The following is a 24,049-nucleotide window of genomic DNA, read 5'->3' on the forward strand; positions in this document are numbered from 1 at the left end:
AAGAGATGGAAGTAGTGTTTTGAGAAAATAAAAGTTTGCAAAAAGTTAACATTAATATAGAAACACATTTAAATAAGCTAGTTAACACAATTTAACTATATTAAAAAATCCACAAGCTTCTAGAAGTGCGCATCACTTTGCTTACCTTATTTATACTACAAAATTTCAAGAGTTAAGTCTTGTTTGCAAGGACCCTATGTAGTCACTTACCACTGACTTGTCTTTTCCTCTTCACCAAGACTGTTACAAGCTGAAACAAATCAGTGCTTTACAATTCTGTAAAAACCTATTTCACATCTTTAATATTAGTCCCAAATAAAGCATGACAGAAAGCTCAGAAATGATATTAAAAAGTTCCATTTACTGTTTAATACCCTTTTAGTAAATTCTCATAAGACATGAGTAATCATATTTGGTATTTAACAAAGAAAATTAAATTTCTTCAATGCCACAGATTTAAGCTTTCACAGAGGCCTAGGTTAAGTATGTACCTAACAAAACAGGTCCTAAAAGGCTTCTAATCTGCAAACCAAACAAGGAAGCCAGATTATTCAGAGTGCAGTTTTTTGCACTGCCTTTTTTTGGGGTGTGTGTGACACGGGGTAGGGGAGGAAGGGAGAAGACAAACAGTTTGGAAGACTGGTCCCTCAATATTTTTTTTTTTTAAACATAGATACTGTATTGATGTTGATAAAATTGTTTTACCCGATATACCATAAAAATTGCAAAATAATCAGGAAAAAGTTCTCTTTAAGTATTCTCCCTAATGTGTGTAAAAAATGAAATAGGTTATAAACAGTGGAAAATGACAGAATTTTTAAAAAAGTTTAAGTTAATCTACAACCTAATCTTTAAAAACCACAAGTTTAAGAAATGTGCAAAGACACTACTAACATATCATCATTAGTAAGTACATAGCATATTCCTTGATCTTCTTCCCTACTATAAAGAATTTTTTGTAAACAGCTTGGTTTTATATCTTTCCTCAGCCCTTTCAGTAAAGGGAAATGTAGCACCAAATCAGAAGCGATATGTTATCTTTCTTCAGTCTTCTCAATTTCTCTGTGAAAATTGCTCTGCTTACAAATTTGCCAGTGCTTTAGCTATTTAATTTTCAATTTCTGATACAACGAGCTATACTCCTAATAAGACACATGAAACTGATAGCTCCTCTATGCTACACACAGTAGTGAACAGTAATTTCAAAAGTGGTATTCTGTACTAACATTGTATATAAATTAGATTAAAAAAATCATAAACAAAAAAAATCACAAGGTGCAGGGTTTTTTTAGCAAGGGAAATAAAACTCTTTGGTGAGCATCGAAACAATGCACGGAATCTGCTTCTTTGCATTGAAATCTTGCCGGTTTGAGCAGGATTCATATTCTGCCACTCTGCGATTTACTCGCGTTAGAATCTGCATGAGTTCAAGTTTCCCTGCATGTTCCCTCAGCATCCTACAAAGTGACTGAATAAACCAGGAGCCTTCGGCTGAGTTTCTCCAGGAGTAATAGCCTATGGAGGAGAGATGCATCAAATCAGTCAGAAAGCAGCATCCTTTGACACAAGACAAGGATTAGAGAAACACTATATTGTTTCCAATAGTAATGAAAGGGGGTTTTCTCTGCTTTTTAAAAACATATCCAGAAACCGCTAACTAAAAGTCTAGATTTGATGATTTCTTCAAATTCTAAGAAAAAAGACTTCTAATCCTCACATCCCTCCTAATCCAAGAAAACTAAGTAGCTGAAGAATTAAAGAAAATTTCATTATAGTATAAGGAGAGGTGATAACATGCATATATATCTATTTACATACACACACACAAACCCTTTCTCACTAGGAAGATATACCTTCTATATTATATAAATTTTTAGTAGGAAATAAGAATAGCACCTACCTCAAAAGGAAATCAAACCAGGAATAAAGATGGAGGAATGAAAATTCTTATTTCCCTGAACAATAACAAATGAAGTAATCTTCCACTAAAGGGTGCTCAGACACAACTGTTAATTTGTCATTTGCAATACCAGTATCAGCTGACTATATGAATACTTTCAGCAATAAACATTTTCTTTGCAAGTCTCACCTGGAGCAGTAGAATAAGCATATAGGAAGTCTGCTTCCACAGGTATTTTTTGACACATTGGTTCATCTGGTCCACTGTCTGTCTCAATACCTGAATCTAATTCTGTCCCTCTACAAGCCTATTTGGTGGGAAGGGAGAATAAAACAGAAGTGAGAAATTAAGGCAGCAGTAGCCATCCATACACTGATTATTTCAATTTTAAAATTGACTTCAATTAAAACCTTCAAAAATAGTAAGAATTCATACATATGTTTTCATTAGTTTGAGAAGCAACTAGTGTTCATTTAAATGAATTACCCCCTTTGATTAAAGTAGTTAACTCAAAGGTACATCCAGAAACTCATTAAAATATTGGTTAGTGTTTGGAAAGATTTGACAGTACCTTAATTCTATAGATTAAGTAACCTGAATTTTTACAAATACTGCCAAAATAAACCAGACTGCCACTTACAATGCTGAAGATAATCTTACTCTGAAACTAATTCAGTTTGAATCAGTTAAGAATACTTATTGGTTTTGGATTGATAATTAGTAGGAAACACACATTTTTGAATTATTTAGATTATGTGAAGATCACTGTTCAGTTGTACATCACCTGAATGAAGAAAAGTTTGGGTTTTCCTGCCAAACTCTTGCATTTGTCACCTCTGAAAAGGGTGGTTAGTGCTTTCAGTTCAAGAGGACCATCTGTACCATAGATGAGCCCTTCGTCACCGTGGCTTAGTAATACACAGACAAAGCTGCTTCGCTTGCTGTGGTCTTCTTCAGAAACTTGAAAGGAGAGAGAATTATCTTAATTTCTTGCCTTCCCTCCAAATCTCCAAACATTTGGTACTCCCAGTGTAACAGAACTCCTTGACTTCATAATTACTCACAAGCCTGGAAACCCAGGATCAGTTTTCACTTCTGAATGAAAGAAACCAACCCACTTTACCTCCGCAGGTTGAGCACAGAAATGCCCAGATTAGAGGCCAAACCTACCCATCCTAACACATGGCCACAGAATTGGCCACAAACATCATCAGGAGATGAGCAGGTGGCCATACTGATTCTGCACAGATTTTCAAAGTTAAAATGGAACCCCTTGCTCTCAAAGGTCACTCTCCAGATCTGGAGAGACCCATGGGGAAGTATATATTTTGGGAAAGGATATGTAAGTCTTGCCTTTTTAGGTGGAGAGGCATTGCAAGTGCTGGTATTACATTGCAAACAAATGTAACGTGAGTACTGCTCCTGCTGCAGGAATATGGATATTAACATTATGTCTCTTTCTACCCATAGAAAGACTTTTCTCTGGCTCACTCTGGGTTTTCTAAGATTTTCTTTCCCCCGTTTCTTTTAACCTGGTGTGCACAAAGGGCATAGAATAGATACTCTATGTCCTCTTTTACTATCAAGGCTGGTGGAGACTATACTTGAGGACCAAGATGTTTCTTTTCAGAATATGAGAAGAAACAAAGGCATTCAATTTAAAAGAAGGGATCTAGAAAAATTCTGGGTGGGAACCTTAAGATGTAAAAGTTCCTGGAAGAAACAGGTAACACTCCTGTGAGCTGATGATGTTTGTTTTACAGCTATCCAGAACACCAAATTTCTAGTCAGTAAGACAAGGCTGGACAAAATAAAGGTTATTTCTTTCCAAGGGTAATTCAGACCATGCACTTGCTGATTTGGTCCCTTAATTAGAACCCTTTGGATCAAAATTCCTCTTGGGTCACAACAATAAGCACAGGAGACATTCCTCTCTACCCAATTAGACAGGTTTCTTTAGCTGCAGAGCTTGGACCACTTGCAGTAGTCTGAGGGTCAAAAGAGTCAATATGTATTTAAGTTTCATCCCTTTTTTCCCCCCCCGGACACATCTTTAAAAATGACTATTTCCTCAGCATCCTATAGAACAAAAGATGGACAAAGATGAATAGAGACTATAATGCACATATGCATTTATTTTATTTATTATTTATAAATATTTATTTATTGGTTTATTACTATTCCTTAGTAATAAGCCACAGATATTTAGGTGTAAAAAAAACACTGAAGAGAAATATGGAAGACAGGGCATGCAGGCAAGAGGCGCATGTAGAAATAATTGTGCATTTAATACACACACTGATCTTATTACTTACTGTTTTTCAGCAGTTTAAAGATGTCCCTGCATGACAGATCATTGTTAAGCTTGATTTTATATCCCAGCTTCATAAAAACTTCTCTAACACTTGCAGCATCTGCATCTGTACCCGAACGAGGTAACATTCCTACACAAAAAAGAAACATAGTTCTGATACGATATAGATAGCAGTAAGTCAAATTCTTACACCTGTTATCAGTCTGGAATACTCTTCCCTCCCCCCCTTCCCTCCATATCATCTTGGAGATTTATTTGCTACTTATTTTTCTGTCAAGCTATATAGATACAGAGAGAAAAGGATTTCATTTGCAAACAAATCATGACTAAAAGACAGAATTGCACTGCAGATCAATTTTTCTTCCCATTACTACTATACCCTAACAAACTCTGCATATTTGAAAATACATCAAAATAAATTGCACTCATTTAAACATAATCTTAGATCACTGTCATAATTAAATTGTGTACTTAGTTTGGAAAAATAATGAGTGAAAACAGTTTATTTCAACTAAAACACTTTAATTTGAATGAGATACCAGTCTCTCGGCGGAAGTTCTTGTTGTTTATTATTACACATTCTCCCATCTCTGGATAGTCCATTTTGTAACTGTAGTCTGGCAGCATTCCAGAGTCCATAGACCTGCTGACAGGAAGGTTCTTTCTGTACAGGAAAGAAAAAAGGTCCTTTCAACAAAAATCAATGAAAATAAGATTGCTACTCGTTGCCTAGAAGTTAGGTCTATGAAATCAGTGGACTGATTATACTGATCAGAGCTGATCTAAGACTAATTAAACACTGCACTGGCATAGAGGCCAAAATGACCAGTAAATCTGCTTTGTCTAGTGATGCCCCCAAATTTTGCTTTCAAGTCCTGTAAAATCTGCATGCACACAAATAAGAAACAGCTTTGTAGAAAGTCATCTGTATTTGTAGGAATCTTCTGCACAACTTTAACAGGCTTAAAATTTAAAGAATTGGGGAAGAATTGGGTCTGAAAATGATAATATCTCTGCAGGGGGAATATAAATATTAATATAATGAAACCAATGATTATACTATCAAAAAATCTATCTTTTACTATTATTTTTGATATCCATGTACTTGGAAGCAAAAGTAGGTGCAAGAAGGTCAATCTACAGCTGATTTTTAACCAAAAGCCATGATAATACTGAGTTTTCATAGGTGAACATGCAAAAACCAGGAAATGACAAAACTATATACAGCTGTAATTCATCTACCCATGCACACTGGCTACAGCAGCACTCCCAATCTTAATGGTCATTTAAATTTAATCTGGTCAATACATGCTGAAATAAGGCTTTTCTTACTGGTGACTGGGTCTAAAATTGTGGTCCACAGTGTCATATTACACACCACAATTTGAAAAGTTTATAATGCCCTTAAATCAGTTTCATTAAAACAAAGAATATTATTTCAGAAACAAGACTTCCCAGGGAGGGTATAGTTTGATCCAGTACCACATTAGTGGTTTTGCACATCTAACTCCACAGCAGGTCAACATAAGCAGCAGGCACAAGGGAGCTCTAGCATCTCCCAAGGAAGCCTGGGCACATTTAGCACAAGAGGAGATAGAGGCTTCCCTTTTCAAGAGGAGCTCGTGACTTGACAATACCATTAAGGCCAATCTAACTTCACCACAAGTGTTTTGCTTTTTTAATACCTTGAAGGTAGACATTCCCAGTTTTGACAGTGAAAAACCACTATTTTAAGTTTATGATTCTTAAAATTTACCATAACCAGAAAAATTATATATACTGATGACTCTCACCTTCAGTACACAGTGCAGGGTTCCACAAGGCATTACCTTCAAGACCTAAACCCCAAAATTCTTCACTTACCCTTTGGAACCAGGAACAGATTTTGCATCTTCCACATCTTCCCCCAATTGCTGTCCATCTCTTACATCCATCATTATGGCTCTTAATTTTCAGCTTAAACACATAAGTAAATAGAAATAAAAGACTATTCACTTTCACACAAAGGAAACATTTTGTCATGTTTCCTTTAATTTTTGCATAGAAACAATAGAGAAAAACATGAACAAGTATCTTCACATAGTATTTTTAGCCTAGGAACATGAGTATTGGTACACACAAGCCAGCATTTCTGAGTAATCCTTAGGCAGCTTATATCGGAAAGCACATGAATATTTTTCCAAGTTAACATCTTAAAGTAGAACAGCTCTAAAAAAAATCTGCAAGCCACTGTTAGCAAATGACTAAAAATCATTTGATGGAGACCCTTACAGTTGTCAGCTTTGCATAGATTTAAGTATTTGCCACCTTACAAAGTCATATAATTGCCTGTTAAATTCATACTTGCACACTAGCTAAAACACCTTACAACCACACATTTCCCATGACAATAATTACTACTAGCACATCAGAAGCACCAGCTGGAGTATTTGTAACTTTCTCTTTACTCATTTCTTCAGGACAAGCTTATTATATTTTTGCAGCTTTGAATGGTGTTCAAGGTTGCTCTGAATACTATTCTCTGCATCTTGAAGCACTGATGTAATGTAGAAGTCATCTTGCTTAAAAAAGATTCCAGACCTGTAAAGTAGGTCGTATAAATTTACAGCACACAAAGATCCCTGAAAAAAATTATAAAAAGTATCAAATAAACACAATACCTTATATTTTAGTTTAAATACAATAGCACAGGGCAGGAACGAGGTCCATGGTGCTGAAGATCTGCCATGCCATCATTATGATGTGTCATGACAAACTTCCTATTGCTACAGTTTAGGCAAGCTCCATTCAAGATGCAGAGAATGTGGAGGCTTACAGAAACAAATGGTGTAATATCCACTCCCTCAGTGTTTCAGCATTAGATATCTACAGACACATTTGCTTCATCTTCAGAATAGAATCTGTCATTTACCTTTAAATTCCGTAGACTGAGTCCCTTAAAGCTCCTGTTCACTTCTGTTCCTTTAAAGCACAGAAGACCCACACAGAGGCGTCTATCTTGTTGCTAGGCAAAATACTTTTTCTGCCCTACAACACCAATATGAGAATAGCAGCTACGCTGCCCGAGCTGATTTCAGCCACGCTAGGAATTGCCTCATCTGAGTTTAGATGATGCAGTGAGGTCACTCTCAAGCAAAATATACATTTCCCTGCAGAGGATGATCTCATGCTAGTAAGGACCATGGGGGCTGAGAGCTCTTTTTACACCATTTTATTTGGTAAAAAACACAATTATTTAAAAATCCTGTGATGCAGAGATAGAGAATGTACATATAGTATTATGCACATTATGTTTATATACAGTCTTACTACAAATATATAACCTTACTATAACCCTTGAAAGTAAAAAGCAGTAAATAAGCTGTTTGAAAGAGTCCAAAATTTAGAGCTGTCAGCAAGCTCTGAGAAAGACAATTAACAATTTGTATAGCAGTAAAACCAAGAATATATTTTGCCCTATATAAGTGCAGTTGTTCCAGTTTTTCTGTTTTGACAGGATAATGATAAATAAAACAGTATATTTATTCCATTCTAGTCTTTTATTTCACCTGGAGCTAATTAAATTCCCATCATCACTGTTGTCATAAGAACCATCAAGTTTTTTATTCAAAGCAGTATTTGCCTCAATTGTGAACCATACAAGACACGTTAACGATATAACGATAAAAATAACACCAAAGCATCTCAGACAGAAGAGGAAGCAAATAACTGATCTCTAGTAGCCTGAAGCACATGCAAACCACAGCCGTCAGGAGAGCACCTGCTCACTACAGGCCAGCTGCTCCAAGCAGCCACCACAGCCCTGCTAAACACACGTCCAAAACAGAACCCAGGCTCATAAAACAGCTACAAAGGGCGCAAAAGGGCACGGTTTGCCATCTCGCTTGCTTGAGAGATAAGATGGCAAACATCCAAGGCAGCTTTGTTATGTGCACGTGTAAGGCACACCACGGTGCCAACGCAGACGCAGAAAATAAATATTTTTATACTACATAGTTTTATTCATAATTAGATAGTAGCGGAAGCAAAACTATGAGATTGCTATATATATATATATATATATATATATATATATATAAAAACAAAAAGTAATTAAATACACGCTGTGTGGCACTATGCCTGCACTAAATCCTGCTTTTGCCAGTGGGGGCATGCTACACAGGGACAGCACTTCACACAGCCCCTGGTGCAGGAAAGCACTCGCACCCAGCCAGCTCGCTGCTCTTCCGGAGACAAGCGACGTTTTCCTTAACCAGCACACTGAATTTACCCCCAGGTCGGGGGGCCCGTGCTTACTCGCCCATCTACACCCATTACCACACCACCAGCGCAGACAACAACCTCAAGGAGCTGGCTGGAGAGGTAGGATGCGCATTTCCGAGCCTGCCTACCAGGCGCGGGGAGACACCCGGAGGCTCCTCCGCGCCGGCCGTCAGCGCAGCGGGGGACGCGGCACCTCGGGCAGGGAGAGCAGCGCCCTGCGAAGGCCGCGGACGGCGGCTTCCGCGCAGGAGGAACCCGCGGCTGCGGGCCGGGCTCCCCGCACCGCCGAGCCCCGGGGCGGCCGCGCAGCCCAGCGCTCCGGACAGCCGGGCACACTGGAAAGTGGGTTTTGTTTGCTTGTTTTTAATTTAGGAAGCTTTCCCAATATTCAAATGGACAAACGCCAACATGCAGCCTTCTGAAGGAAGAAGGAAAAGAAAAACAAAGCAAACAAAAGATAGCAAGAACGAACAAACAAAAGAAAACGCAAACAAAAGCGCAGCAGCCGAAACCCAGCGCTTTCCCGTCCCTGGAGCGCGCCAAGAGCTCCACGGCTCCTCTGCCCCCCACACCTCGCCGTTCCCCCGCCCCGGGGCCGCGGCCCCGCCGGGGCTGCGCCCCCAGCGGAAGGGGCCGGCCGGGCCGGGCCGCCCTCTCACCGCGCTGCTGCGGCCGCCGCCGCCGCCGCTTCCTCCCGCTCCTGCCCCGGGGCGCGGCCCCCTGCGGCCACCGCCCCCCGGACCCACCGGCTCCTCTCCCCGTGCGGCGCGGGCTGCAGCGCGGCCTCCAGCGGGACGCAGCGGCGCGGGCAGAACCGGCCGCGGCCCGGCCCTTTTGTGCGGGCGGCCCCGCCCCGCGCGGGGGAGCGGCCCAGCGGCGGGAGCGCGCGCGGCCCAACGGCGGCGCGTTTGAACGCCAACGGCCGCGCGAGCAGCCCAACGGCGGCGCGTTTGAGCGCCAACGGCCGCGCGAGCAGCCCAACGGCGGCGCGTTTGAACGCCAACGGCAGCGCGGCCCGACGGCGGCGCGTTTGAGCGCCAACGGCCGCGCGAGCAGCCCAACGGCGGCGCGTTCGAGTGGCAGGGGCGGCGGCGGAGCTGCCCGGTGTTTTTCCGTCTCCCTCGGTAAGGCTGCAGCCCGCGGCTGCCCCACGGAGGCCATGCCGTGCCGGCTGGGCCTCGCCGTCAAACGCGGTTATTCCCAGCTCGGGCGGCGGGGAAATGTTCCCTGTGGGTGCCCGAATGGGCACAGCTCAGATACACGCCTGGCTTCGCTGTTTCTGTGTGCCCCAAAACATTAATGCATCCCTGACAGTCCAGGCGGGCGGTTCATTTTGTTTCTAAACAAGTTGCGAGGGAGGGTTAGCACATGAGGGGACACCTGGCTGCTTTCATAGAATCATAGAATGCTTAGGGTTGGAAGGGACCTCTAGAGATCATCTAGTCCAACCCCCTGCACACGCAGGGTCACCTAGAGCACGTGGCACAGGACTGCGTCCAAGCGGGTTTGGAAGATCTCCAGAGAAGGAGACTCCACAACCTCTCTGGGCAGCCTGTTCCAGTGCTCTGGCACCCTCACTGTTAAGAAATTTTTCCTTAAGTTCCTATGGAATTTTAAGAGATCCAAAGAAATCCAGGAGCATGCAGCCAGAGCAGAGCGGATGTTTTGTTTACAGTGGATTTTATCTTGCATTGCTGGGTGGTGTCAGCTCAGAAACGGCACAGTGCAGCGATGGATGTGGTCCGAATGCGTATTCGCTAGCAGCTGAACGCCCCACCACGCACTCGTGCAGTCGCTGTAGGAGGGCTAGTTGCTGCTGCCTTGCGGACTTGAGGGCGAGCTGTTTGCTTTCACGTTTGTATGTTGACCTTTAGAAGCAAAAAGCAGAGTAAAGTTCAGGATTAGAGGCTAAATTTTCCAATCGGCACTTGCCTGCTTTTTGAGAGCCTTTCATGGAAGGGGAGAATGAAATGCAGAGTTTATATCCCAGGACAAGCCTTTTCTGAGTATCTTCATATCCAGTCTAAACACATGAGTGACAAAATTCTGGCAAGCAGAATGCAAATAATTATCCCTGATGGGAATTCCTACTTCCTTCTAGTGCGAAAGAACTGATGAGAACTGAGTCAGATTTTTCCTGTAAAACTACAAAGGTTTACTAGCCTACGGCGGCCAAATGGACATACTCTAAGTAGATGGGCTATGTTGGGTGTCTTTGGTATAGGAGCTGAAGTTGGAAGAGACCTGAGATTGTTGAGAATCCATGGACCAAAACAAGAAGTTTACTCAGATTCAAATACCCCTGTAGAAAGTGAATTTCTGAAAAAAAAACAACTAAATAATCTAAACAATAATCTTAAAATGAGTGTCGAATTATGGAGTATCTCTTTAGCTGTCACCTTGTGGACGGTGCTGAGGCAGCACATCTCTATGGTGCTTCTGAGCATCATAGAGTTAATTTAACCACTGAGTTAATTTACAGCAAAGCCAACAATATCAAAATGAAACCAAAGATTCAGCCAGCGCTTCTGGGAAATGCTGACCGCATTCTATGATTTCTCTTTTAATTACCAAAGCAGAAATTGATTGCATGAAAAGGAAGGGCTTGAAGGAAGTTCATAGGTCAGCAGGCCGTCAAGGTCTGCAGACATGTTATGTTAGGCCCCATAAGAGAAAAAAAGTCTTTTACTTAGACTCGATGCAGGCACTAAGCCTTGAAACCACAGGCAGGTTTAAGTGCAACATGGTCATAAACGTAGGTGTCCAGAAAACTTCACTACAGAAAACTTGGAGGGTGATTCAGAGAATCTAAAGTTTGGGGTTCAGTGCCCACAAGGAGGTATGACTTTTGGGTATAGTTAATTTTGTTTTTCCCTGTTGTACATCCCTGTTGTAACTGGGATGCTTTAACAAGTACCAGGGATTGGTAAATGGCAATCCTAGGCCGAACAAAAAGATGCATCTTTTTCACTTTGTATGTCTCTCTCTCTTCAATTTCTTCAAAATGCTCAAACTTATTTGCAGGCATTTCGATTGGCAACATTTTTTTTTCTCAGAAAAAAAGATAATAAAACTTGCAAATAATTATATGCCTGTTCTGCTAATGTATTTTTGTGTTCTACTTTGCTTTACAGCATTTGTATTCCTTTACGTGGTTACAAGTTTAAAGGTTGCATGACAACAGGCATTGTTATCTCATATGCCATTTCTTGAGAACAGACAGGATTGCTACCTTAGGTTTGCAAGGAAGCATAGAAAACGTGAAATTTTAAAGCAGGTAAAAGTGCTATGGATTGGTAGCTAAAGTCAGCAGCAGAGAATGGAGAACTCGTTTAGGATTTCAGTTTTTACTTTGAGACACAGAGCTAGGTCACTGATTTTTTTTTTACTCAGGAACTCAAGTGATTTATTACTCATGTAAATCAGTTACCTTGTGTTTTTTTTTTCTCCAACCATAAAGCAGAAATGATAGTACTTTTGCACTTTCTACTTGTGGCATAAGACTAAGAAAGACAGTTTTGTGTAATTTTTGCACACTGTCATACTGTTCTGTAAATAAAAAATGAAACTTCTTATGCATTCCGTTACCCTTTCTTTTCTGTGTGTTGATCTCTGATTGAATTAATATGAAAATAAATAATCCTTTCTTACCAAAACTGCATGGAAAGATTAAATGTAAAGGGAATATCACAATTAAGCTGTTGGTGATTTTGAATATTGGCTATTCCAAGTGAGTAAATAAGGTATGCTCAATGAAAATCCAAAGCAAAGATGGGTATAAGGTACATTAACATTGAATCACAAACAATTGATCCTTATTTGGCTATTTATATTTGCTTTAGGGCAAATGGAGAGAAAATGGGAAGAAAGACTGAAGAAAGTTGAAGAACTAGCATCTTACTATGAAAGAAATCCTCTTCTTCCAGTTTACAGACCAAAACTGTCCAAACCTTTTCAACCATCCCCTGTTTGGAAAATATTTTGTCGTCAGGCTGAAGCCTTTCACTATGTAAAAAACTGTGAAGAGGTAAATTCTTTATTGAATGTCTCTACTCTTTGAGTACTTTACATACTTCATCAAAAAGTCTGGTTAACTGTAAAGTCTTTAGATCTTACAGGATCTTTGTTTTGAAATCCTGAAACAAGTAATTTTAAAAAATATTTGTAGGAGATCATGATGCACTGAGGATAACTATAATAAGTACTGTTCTAAATTTCAACAACTTAGGCACTTTTTGGCAACTTTGTACTGATAGATTGATTCCCCCTAAGATAAGCAAAGATGGCAAGAAAATAAGAAAGAGTCAAGTAAGAAGAAAGGAGAAAATATGAGAGGACACAGGAAAAACTGGAGGAAGACACTTAGCAAAATAAAAAGAACACATTGTGTTACAGAATTTGTAAAGTATAGCAAACTATATATAATCAAAACGTACATAACTCCTTAATAAAAACCTTGTGCAGAATACTTGTGCGCATTGAGCAAGCATTTGGAAGGAAAGGCTCAACAGCAAGAGAAACTATTTTTGGTATTTAGTCACTTAAAATGATGCACACTTAAATGTCCTGCTGTCACAGATTTCCTGTATTGGTTTTGGACTAGGCAGTTTTAATCTCTTGCTAGTTCCCACTTTATTTTGTCCCATGATGTAGGAGATGCAGGGGCTATTATGTTAAGAGTGTAAAATATCCAGATACTGTGGGGGATTTTAAATAACTCAAACTGATAGCGGTTTTCTCAGGCTCTTTCAGACTGTTCTGACAGTTGTTTTTCCTAAATATATTCTCACCAGCTTGTCAGGCTTTGTTTTTCTTTTCTTTTGTGTGTGCTCCTTTTTTGTTTTTTTTGGCTTTTAAATAATATAGAATCTAAGGAATATTTGTTACAAAGCCTCATTCAGCCATCATATCAGTGAGACCATTATTTTCCAAATGTTGTTTTTCCTTCCATCGAATGGTCAGGAAAAAAAAATATTATATTGCAAAAATAGTTTACATTGATGTAAATTTGTGATAGCTTTGTTAAATCTCAAATTCTCCAAATTTATGAACATATAACTGAAATTAGTAAGAAGTTTCTAATTAAAAACAGTTGCTTCAGTGAAAAAACAGTTACTTAGAAAAGGTTAGCTGATAAATTATTAATAAATTAATGTCAAATGGGAAAATATGAAAATTTTAATTATTTGCCTAAATAAAGTGACTTAGCTTTTTGTTTGCATAAAAAGGATGTTCATGTATTTGCCTTGGAGAAGAACACACAGAATGGACAGCGATTTTACCTGGTGACAACGTACTGCGAGCTTTGGTTTTATTACACGTAAGTATTCAGAAAGGAGCCCTCTATTCACGGGGTGTCAGTCACTTCAGCTGTGGCTAGCACAGAGCTGTAACTGTTGCCTCAGCTTTGGTCACAGCCTGACGCACGTTCCAAGTATATGATGTATCATATATTGACCTGATGATGTATCATTTAAACTGACACATCACATCACATGATGACTCATGTGTCAGTTTAAATGCAAATTAGTATAAACGACTGATTAAAAACATTTGGTTTTGCTTTTAGTTTGTGGACAGTTTCAGGTATTGACAATCTGATCATGTGCAGAAAGTTTTTCTTTTTTTTTCTTCCACAATAAAACATCTGGTTATGAGGCAAAAGAAATCTAACTTTTATTGTTATTGTTAGAACTGTAAACTTGATTTTTTTTTCCTCAACATGAATATGGGAATGTTTTTCTTTTTTTTTTAATAATTTAGTATAAAAATGTAAATAAATGTATTTTTAGTGCTTAAGTCATAACAGTGATATTCTATGCCATCTTTTTACTGTAGTTTCCATCATTCCTTAAATTCTTGACCATACTTCTGTTGGCAGTACATACTGCCTATACATATAAATATAAATAAAATACATACATAATAATTTATATATATATGTGTATATATATATAAATCCTAGACCACACATCAGCAAATTTTCTAAAGTTAATTACATTTTTTCATAGAAGTATAGGACTTGCATTAGTTTAGGACGGCTAGTTGATTAAAATATAAAAGATATTTAGTCTTGTGAGGCTCTTGTCTGCGCTTACAAAGCATGTGCCACGCTTATTATGAGAACCTGTTGCTTTTGTTTTTCCTTAGCAAAGATTATAAAACAAGTCTGATGCATTGCTATGAAGTAATTCCGGAAAAAGATGCTTGTAAACTTTATTTTGATTTGGAGTTCTACAAACCATCAAATCCTGAAGCTGATGGCAAGAACATGGTTGCAAAGTTAATTAAGGTAAAATTAGAATAAAGTCAGTTAATCATGTGTAGGTTTAATATGAAACTGAACTATTTACCACTTTTTTAAAATTATTCTGTTGTAAAATAATAACAATAATAAAAAGATTATGTAATTAGTGGGTGTTTTTAAGGAAAAGTGTGCTTTTAATTAAAGGTTTCCTGCAAGGTTTCCTGCTTTAAATGACAGGGTGTTCTCGGGATAGGTTTCATTGACATGCTGATTTTGTTTTAGAGTCACACTGTTGGTCTTTGTGCTTAAGCCACTTAAGGCTTAAGTACATCCCTCCTAATTCTAGGCAGTTCCATTATAGATGATTTAAATGGGTATGTAGAGAACCTCAGGTGACTGCACTCATCATTTTGGTACTCACTGGTCTGTTTAGCCTCTGCCTTGGGCTTAAGTTAAGCCTGTCTTAGACGTAACATCACTGGTGGTTCAATGACACTTGAGGACAAAGACAAGTAGATAAAGCCACTAAATTAGACTTCGAGCTGAAAGACTGAAAATTTGTCCATCTTAGCAGTGTTAGTACATTCAGTCACCTGCTCAATTCAGGAGGGACGATCTATGTCACATTTTGGTTACGTTTGGAAAGTTTTGAAATTTTGTGGCTAGTTTGATGTAACCAATTGCTTGCTCAAAATGAGAAATAAAAAATAGAATAGAAAAATAGAATAGAAAAAGAATAGAATAGAATAGAATAGAAAAATAGAATGAGAAATAAAAAGTAGAATCTGCATTTGTGTTAGAATTTGGACATCTTTATTAAAAATGCTAGAGAAAATAGCCTCACTCGTGTTTATAATTTTCAGCTTGTCAGCAAAAAGCTAGAAGAAATCTATGATGTTAACTGTTCATCCAAAGATGTCTTGAATTTAGATTCCAGTACTGATGAAAAATTTAGTCGACACTTGATATTTCTACCCCACAAGACTGCATTTAAGAATAATATCCATGTTGGTAAGTGTGTTCTTTTCTCTTACAAACTAAAAATAGTGCCTTGTGGCATTTGAATATTTATTTTAGCAGAATTATATGGAAGCAAATATGTGTTCCCAGCAAAATGACTACATATTTGTATTTCATTATGCCTCAATATTATTTGGGTCATCTTTTAATTTCATTTTCTATGATTAACCTGTTTGTTCATAAAAATGTAACCTCTGTATATGTCTATATGTTGTATTTACACAGATGCTGCTAAGATTAGCTTTTATAGTACAATTGCATGATTTCCAGATTAATGTATGTCTTAATCCTTAAAATCATTAGCCGGTTTATGCTCAGCACAGGGTCAGAAAGACAGGGCAAAAGCAGCTTCAAGCCTTGCATAAACACATTTTTTTTTTTAAAAAAAAGGCAGAAAACAATTTAAGTTATTGATATAAATTGGGATGTTTCATGGGGTATAGCAGCTACAACACACACAAAAAAAGGCAGTTTGGGACGCCATTTGTAGAATAATATCTCTCAATTCAGAGAGTATTTTGAATTTACTCCAAAATACTGTTTGTGAAGCACTGGGGAGTAAGTGATGAGCTAAAGAACTCAATGTTCTACTTTACAGTTGGTTCTCAACAAATTTTCTATGGTGTGCAGTAAAACTTGTGCCCATTGAACAATTAAGACACAGCAGAATATGAATTCAGCCTTGTCTGGATGAAGCAGGAGCTGATAGAAAACAGCTTGCCCAGGGATGCAATTAAAAACCTGAGTCGCCTTCCAAATGCAAGCAGCTTTGTTATGCACCTGCAACCTTGATTTTTCGCATTTCACAGAATGGTTGAGGTTGGAAGGGACCTCTAGAGATCACCTAGTCCAACTCCCTGCTGCAGCGGGGACACCCAGAGCACGTGGCACAGGGTGGCATCCAGGCAGGTTTTGGTGATCTCCAGAGAAGGAGACTGCACAATTGGAGACTCCGTATTTCCTAATATGTGAGTGCTTCATTATGAAACCTTTGTTCCTTATTGTGTTTATTTTTAAAATTTGAGGAGAGAAGGAAGTAGAAGTGCTGTCATATGGCACTATATGAATAATCCCAGGGGTTACTAGCAGGGATGGAATTTAGCTTTGTGACACTGAGCTCTGCTGTTCCTGTTCAGAAGTAACTGAGTGCCAGAATAAAATTATGTCCTTTGCTAAGTTTCCAGTGGCAGCAGAATAGTGGAAAGAGTTGTGTTTATTGCTTTGATAACTTCAGGTCCTTTTCTGGTTCCTGCTTTTATTCTCGTCTGTTTGGCTGTCTTCAAGCCCAGTCTTGCTTTCTCACTTCATCTTCTTTATTCACTAGTTCCAACCTGCACATCTCCTTTACTGCAGCCTCGAGTACAATTTACACAGTATTTCTTTTTTACAACTTCCTAGGAATGTTTGGCAGCTCCTACCTTTGTGTGCAAACAGGAAATTATGGAGAGCATTGGGAAGATCGGTTCTTTGCTTTTAGCTTTGTGCTAGGCCCCTCTTTTGTGCAGTACATCATTAAAGTCTTATTTTCCCCTTGGATTGTGTCCAGGCATTTTGTGGGGACAAGGCATGTGCTGTTGCATCAGTTCTGTGGGGAAGGCACATTTCTCCTGTGGCTCTAGGGAACCATGTACAAAAGGCCTCGGGAACTCTCTAAGGAGAGGCTAGATCTTACAGGCCTCTGTGCACATGTACAGAATCAGGTTTTGTTTTGTTCTTCTCAAACGTTTCTAATACAGGCACAGGTCTTAGGTCTAAAGGTCACCTCAGAGCAAAATTCAGAAGTTTATTTATTTATTAAGATTAGAAAACTTGTATCTAACTCTTGGAAGCAGTGAAATCTGTGTTCCTAAGACTTGAAAGAGTAGCTCAAAGTAGACACGAGACAAGATGAACAGATGCCAATGTAACGAGCAACTGCTTATAGTACTGCCTGGCAGCTCAACTGGTGACACAGAGCAGTTATTTCTCATGGGAAACTATGGTGTCAATTAAATAGGATCATAACAATTTTTAGCTCGAAAGTGCAGTCTTTAACTCCTCTGTCACTATGAAACTCCTAAGTAATACATGGAAGACAATAATTTGGTATGACAGCAATTTCAGTCTGTGATCGTGATAGCTAAATTGCATCAGTCAGCTCTTTCAGTAAGAGCATGAACTATTAATTCTAGTCCATTAGTTAAGAGGTTTGTTGCTCCACTGTGGGGTGGATTTGACACGTTTATTGTCATAATTAAAATGTATTTAGAGATTGCCTATATTTAAAAAGTCTTCTGACTTTGCCTTTTCAACGAGATTAAATTGCAGTGAGAATTGATTTCTAGGATTGTGATATGTCAGTGGTAAAATTTTTCATGTTATCAGTGAATGTTGCACTTGATACTGCTCATTAATGCATTTTAGTGGCTGAATTGACATATCTGTCTTGAAGCTTGTTAGCTTTCGTGCCCTGTGCTTGGCCTAAAGGTTTTTGTTTGTTTGTTTTTAAGGAAGATTCCAGAAGAGGAAAAAAAGCCCAAACCCCCAGCACTTCCTCCTCAGTTGCTTTGAAAATGTTTGTACAAGAATTATTATGTTCTTTTGCAGCTCATGAATATAAGAAGTGCCGTGTTTGTGTTTTTTAGGTAACTTTGTGAGAACCATTTTGCAGCCTGCTGTGGCGCTACTGGAGAGCGAAGCTGCTGCGCTGACTCCAGAGGGGCGAGCGAGCCGTGTTTTCCAGAGTTCTGCACCAACAGCTGGACTAGAGGGTGCTCTCATAAACCTCCCAGCAGCAGAAGATACATCTAAGAGTTGTCCATCTATCGCTCATGAAACAGCAGAAACTGAAATGTCACAGCAGGGAGAAAATTCTGAATATTCCTTTCTAGTAGTAAATGACAAAGAAGGACGCAAGCAACTTTTTGTGGATCTAGGTAAACATAAGAAGTGCTTTTAAACCTGTTTGGGATGTATACTGGAATGCAACAAAGGTTAGGAAATAAGATATTCCTTAATCTTTAATTACAGCACTGCTTGTGCTCTTTGTGTTTCTCAAGTACAGAATTTATGCCAAATACCACACATGCTGAAGTGGTAATCATAAAGGCAGAACTCTTTATGTTACTTCATTTAATACTATTGTCCTGAAGTTTGAAGAACTTCTGGCCACAGAAGACTCTCTTATGTTCCCAAGGACTTAGGGCATTTTACTGTTTCAGTGAGTGGTTTAATCGTAGAACAAGTCTCAGAGGTGTGGCCTTCTGAATGGTTATGCACATATGAATTGAGCTTTCTTCCTACTTTTAGAATGGCAGTTGTTATATTTTGATGACAGAATAACAGAAACTGGGGCTGGGCACTTCTTACCCCAGGGCAAGGCAGGACCAGCTGTACGTACTATAAAAATGTTAAAAATTACCATCATCACAACTCCCACAAACTGAACTTGCAGTTTGAAAGTTCAAGTCCTTGGTTAGCAGTTTGGTTGGCAACTTTTAATTCTAAGAATCTTAGAAAAATTGTTTAATGCTCAAGTACTAAGTATTTTAAATCTTAGCCAGCTAAGAAACATCTGTTTTCCTGTAGGAGTCTATACAAAGAATAGAAACTTCCGGATGTATAAGTCATCAAAAGCAGGAAAAAATGTGATTCTGAAGATTGCAGAGGATAATAAGTTTGTCCCTACATGTCAAAAGAACATTTCTTTGGAAGAAGCATACTTTCTTTCCTCTTTGGTTTGCAATGTTGGGTAATGGTTAATTTTAAAATATTTTTCAAGATCCATTTCGCAGCAGTTATGAACAACTGTATTTAATGGGCAGGTGTTCCATAAACATATTGTTACAGTGTAAGTAGGACTTTTCTGTAAGATGCCTTGTTTTTGAAGAAAAAATTGTTGGGAATCCATTCTTTTCACCTACCTTCAAATGTCCTGCAAGTCTGAAGAACACAAAGCAGTTGGTATCATTTCTGAGCTCTGCTTTCTGCACACACTCAAGAGTTCTTTTTCATTAAGTAAAAAACTTTCATTTGTTGTAACTTCAGCCTCTACCTCCCGAAATGCTCCCGCACTGATGCTGGTATCCCCACAGCGTTCGCTGTGCAGGGTACTCACGTTCTGGGTACCAGCCGAGTCTGTCGTAATTATAGGTGAGAAGTTCAAGCGCTGAACTTAGCCTGACTTCTAGCTAGTAATACAGCAAGGAAAGGTAGCAGAATCATGGCTGAAGACCATCAAAACATATACATGCTCAAATACTATATCCAGAGTAAATACTTCTGTAAGACTATGGTCCAGAACCTTTCAAAGGGCTGGATATTGGGATTTTGCCAGGAAAACAATCTGCTATTTGGAAGGAGGAAGCCCTGCCCACTGCAGGTGCAAGTCAAAGGAATCTTTCAAAATAAGGGGGAAGGTTGGGGGGAAGGTGTGTGGCAACTGTAGGCGCAGTGAAATGTTCTGTGTTAAAAAAACTGCATGTTTTTTACCTGCATTCCCTCTTTTGTTCAGGTCTGGAGATGACACAAAAATTCTGACGTCTGATGCCTCAGAAGAGGAAAGAAAAACATCTGCTTTTTTAAACAGCAAAACTACTAGAAGTGCTAGAGGTACCTCAGGCCTTTTCTACTCTATAGGAAAAGAAAACAAAAAAAGGTCTTAACGGAGACGTGTGGTGCCCTGGGCGCGTGCTACCCTGCCTAGGGGCTGCGCTTGGCCAGCTCTCGCAGGGCCAGAGCGCCCTGTGTGCCGTGGGGCCGCGTGCTCTGGAGTTAGCTGGATTCGTGGGCGTTTTCTGTCTATCACCTGCAGAATGCATGAGAATAATACATGTGGGTTTGTTTTAACAGAGTCCATTGAAGGCTATCAGGAGTCACCGTATCCGGAAATTGATTCTTTTGTTCGCTCTTTGGTTAATAAAGATGGGGTGCAAGGAGGTAAAAATAATCACTTTGCTATTGACAAATAAGTATTTTTAAACAGCATTGTTTTTAAACAATTAAACAAGTGCTTCTTTTCCAGGGATACGGCAATGGAACTATTTCTCTCTGGAGGAAATAATCGTATATGATATTTCTGGTTACCGCTGGTGTGAAAATATTGGGAGAGCTCACAAAAGTAACAATATAATGTATGTTCTTTAACTATTCAGTAGCCACTTCAAAACAACTTTACTATATATTTTTCAGTGGTACTCTGTAAAAATGCTGTAAAGCTCTTATGGACAGAATCAGGACAAGTTATCAGCACCTGTTAACGATTTCTGCTGTTGTCCCACTGAAAAACATTTTTTTTTTCTTAATTTTACTTTGTGACAACTTAGCCTGTATTTCTAATTTTTCTAAGAATGTGGCTTCATGCTGTTTAAAGTATGTGGCTACAGCTGTTAACATACAAGTTAAAGTATGTAAAAACGATTAAATGCTACTGTGCATTCATGCCTCTCACCTAGGATATTGAAGATAAAGAAAACAGGCCATCTTAAAATTCATATTGAGTGTATCTTAAATTACATTCTTATGTTACTAAAATAATAAATCCTGCCAGAGTTTCAGCCAAGGTGAGTTTTGCCAGTCAATGAAGACTCTCTAACTTCTCATATTTTTAGGAAAAGAATGTTGAAAAGTCAGGGTCTTTAGATTACAGCAGAAATGCCCCTAGATTGTCAGTAGAAATATTTACTGCTTAAAAAAGTATTTACTGCTTAAAAAAACTAGTTTTGTGTAAGCAACATTCAAAACAATTGAAAGATAAGGAATGTATTTGAGAAGTGTGAGTAGAACCTCCCCCCTCGCCCACCAGACTGGATGAACTCTTGAAGTAACTTGGAGCTTGGTGTTTCCGTAACACATCTGATGGACAACTCAGCGCTCTCAGTTCCAGAGAAATGATGATTTTTATCTAGCTTTTATAATGCAATTATCTTTAACAACAAGAACAAAATATTACCCTACAGTTACGTCATGTATGCTAATCTTTCTGTAGTGACTTCTAAGGAAGCTGACTAGATGTCACTTGATCTTGAAAGAAATGTATTTTTAATTTAAGCCTGAAATTCATTGGAAAAATAACAAGATCATGTTCAAAACAAGTATGTAATGAATGGGTCAGCGTATGAAAACAATATCCATAGTTGAAAAAAAGCTTTTTATTTAGTGTTGGACTTTCGTTTTATGTTTTTTTTTTTTTTACTTTAGTCACGTACTGTTACTAAACACCATATTATTTTTAGGATCTTGGTAGACCTGAAGAAGGAAGTCTGGTATCAAAAGTGTCATGACCCAGTCTGCAGAGAGAAAAACTTCAAATCACAGAGTATGTATGTTTTCAAAGCCATGAACACTCCAAAAAGTATTAATTATAGCCTTATTAATACCATATATTTGCTTTAGGTTTTCCATTGCCACCTAGGATCTGTCTCCCTTTTCTTTTCAAAGAGGTAGGTGTTTTTGTGCCTGCTTTGCCAAACATGCTAACGTTCTTAGGAGTAAACCTCTGTCTCTAGAAGTCTTTGAAAGTCCCTGCTACCCCAGTTTGCCCGTTGAACTCCACTGAGCAGCTGTGCTGGTGTAGAAGCTCCACGTATTAATTCTGAAGTTCTCCTGCAGCAGATCTAGCACAAAAACTGACCGCACAAGTTCAGCCAGGCCTAACCCAGCTAAGCTAGTGAGGTTCCTGGGAGAACCCAGTTTCATGTGGGGCAAAGGTTTTCTTCTGTCTTTTCTCCTGAAGCAGCAGTGCCCATCAGGTAAACCCCAAGCCCAGGAGAGTGCCCAAGTTAAGCTTATTCTGCACCTCTTTCCTTTCATATGAAGCCAGCTAAAATATTTTTAAATGCTCCTGGAGCACTTGAATGGGTCAAAAAAAATCCTGATTCCTGTGTTTGGCTGTAAATCTATCAGCATTAGGAACAAGGAATCTTAGAGATAAGGTAGAGCAAGAAGCAAAACTCAATGAGACCACACGTAGCACTGCCCCTGTGCTCGAAAGGCTGGTAAGAAAGCCAGTGAGCTGGCACAACAAGGGCGTTAACACAGAAAAGCATTTTGTACAGAAGCATCATCAAAAACCGAACCCTGTCACAGGTGTGTTGGCAAAACAAGCACACCAACTCTTTTGGTAACTTAAACAGCATTAGAGATAGAATTAGAGACAGTTGCAATACTTGCTGTACTGAAACACAACTGATTAATACTTGATTCTGTTAATTTTGAGTCAGTGACCCTCAGACATGGAGGTCACTTAACTTAGTGATGTTTATCCACAAAGCTAGAATATTTACACTGACGTGATGTCCTCCCTAGAGCCCCAGCCCTGAACACAACAGTCCTTTCCCCAAAGTAGTTTACAAAAGCCTAGTTGTAATGTTAGCAGTGCTTAAGATTCACACTGCAAAGTAGTATATGAGTTTTGCTTAGAAAAATTTAAATACATTTTCAGACTTTGATATATCCTTAAATAGACTCTAAGATTGACTAGTTTTAGTGTTCTAGATTATACGGATTTCTACTCCTTCTTAAACAGCTGTCCATAGTGGACTGCATCTGTAAATTAATCTGCTAGGAAATTGTGCTGTTGGCCAACTTTCAGTAGCATCCATTTTAGGTGACACTTGCAAAACTCCAATACTAATTTCAAATTTTCAAATCAGAGCAGTTAAGAATGATCATTTGCATATGGAATAAATAGCGACTTTGTTTCTAAAAGGAGGAAGAATATGCAGTAATGGATGAAAGTGAGAACAAAGAGGGGCATTCTGACCCTACAGATGTGTCAAAAGGCTCAGCATTTCAAGAAAACTGCGTGTCTAGAGACCTCCTGCTGGGAGACAGCGCATGGGAGCACGCGAACGACGATGCCTGGTTCCTGGAAGCTACTGATGATGTGGAGCTAGCTGAAGCTGCGAGTGATGGTCTGAATGGTGACACAGAAGAAATTCCTGATGAAGTTCTTCTGGAAGCTGTACGGAACCACGATTCCTCTGCCAAGAACCCAGCTAACCCGCGGCCTGGCTAACACACAAACGCACCCTGCTGAGGCCGGCTCCCATACAAGCGCCTGTCGCGCTGTCCACAGCGGACGGCGCGGACGCGCTCTCCTCCTGCCAAGCTGCGCGGCAGAAGCGTGTGCGTGGCTGCTCTCAGCCTCGCAACGCCATCAGCCTAGGGAGCAAGGGACACTGCCCCGGGCTGAGCAGTGCAGGACTGCAAGCCCCTCGTGAACGCTACTTTAAGGAGTTTAGCACTTTAATACCTGAGGCTTAACGTGTGTTTTCCTCTTTGGTTATCTCTGTGGCTGTTTTGTTGATGAGCTATGTAAAATCAT

At 39.3% G+C, this 24,049-nt stretch overlaps 2 protein-coding genes across 2 annotated transcripts; one reads left to right on the forward strand and one right to left on the reverse strand.

Moving 5' to 3' along the window:
- Positions 1-1,177: 1,177 nt before the first annotated feature.
- CASP3 (caspase 3) lies at positions 1,178-9,253 on the reverse strand. Its single transcript, XM_088524632.1, has 7 exons — positions 9,224-9,253; positions 6,078-6,170; positions 4,754-4,878; positions 4,216-4,344; positions 2,685-2,860; positions 2,090-2,207; positions 1,178-1,515 (listed from the first exon to the last, which is right to left on the reverse strand). Exons 2-7 carry the CDS (start codon positions 6,149-6,151, stop codon positions 1,289-1,291), a joined length of 849 nt encoding a protein of 282 aa, XP_088380758.1. The 5' UTR covers positions 6,152-6,170; positions 9,224-9,253; the 3' UTR covers positions 1,178-1,288.
- A 3,001-nt stretch (positions 9,254-12,254) lies between these two features.
- On the forward strand, positions 12,255-23,740 carry PRIMPOL (primase and DNA directed polymerase). The gene is made up of 12 exons (XM_088524616.1): positions 12,255-12,504; positions 13,706-13,797; positions 14,628-14,769; positions 15,588-15,735; positions 18,369-18,659; positions 19,312-19,474; positions 20,237-20,334; positions 20,575-20,661; positions 20,747-20,855; positions 21,957-22,039; positions 22,117-22,163; positions 23,432-23,740. The coding sequence occupies exons 1-12, from the start codon at positions 12,325-12,327 to the stop codon at positions 23,738-23,740; spliced, it is 1,749 nt and encodes a 582-aa protein (XP_088380742.1). The 5' UTR covers positions 12,255-12,324.
- Positions 23,741-24,049: the final 309 nt, after the last annotated feature.

The sequence above is a fragment of the Tinamus guttatus genome, unplaced genomic scaffold (genome assembly GCF_059628265.1).
Source record: "Tinamus guttatus ecotype Peru unplaced genomic scaffold, ASM5962826v1 Tinamus_guttatus_pri_ptg000213l, whole genome shotgun sequence".
NCBI classification, from domain to species: Eukaryota; Metazoa; Chordata; class Aves; order Tinamiformes; family Tinamidae; genus Tinamus; species Tinamus guttatus.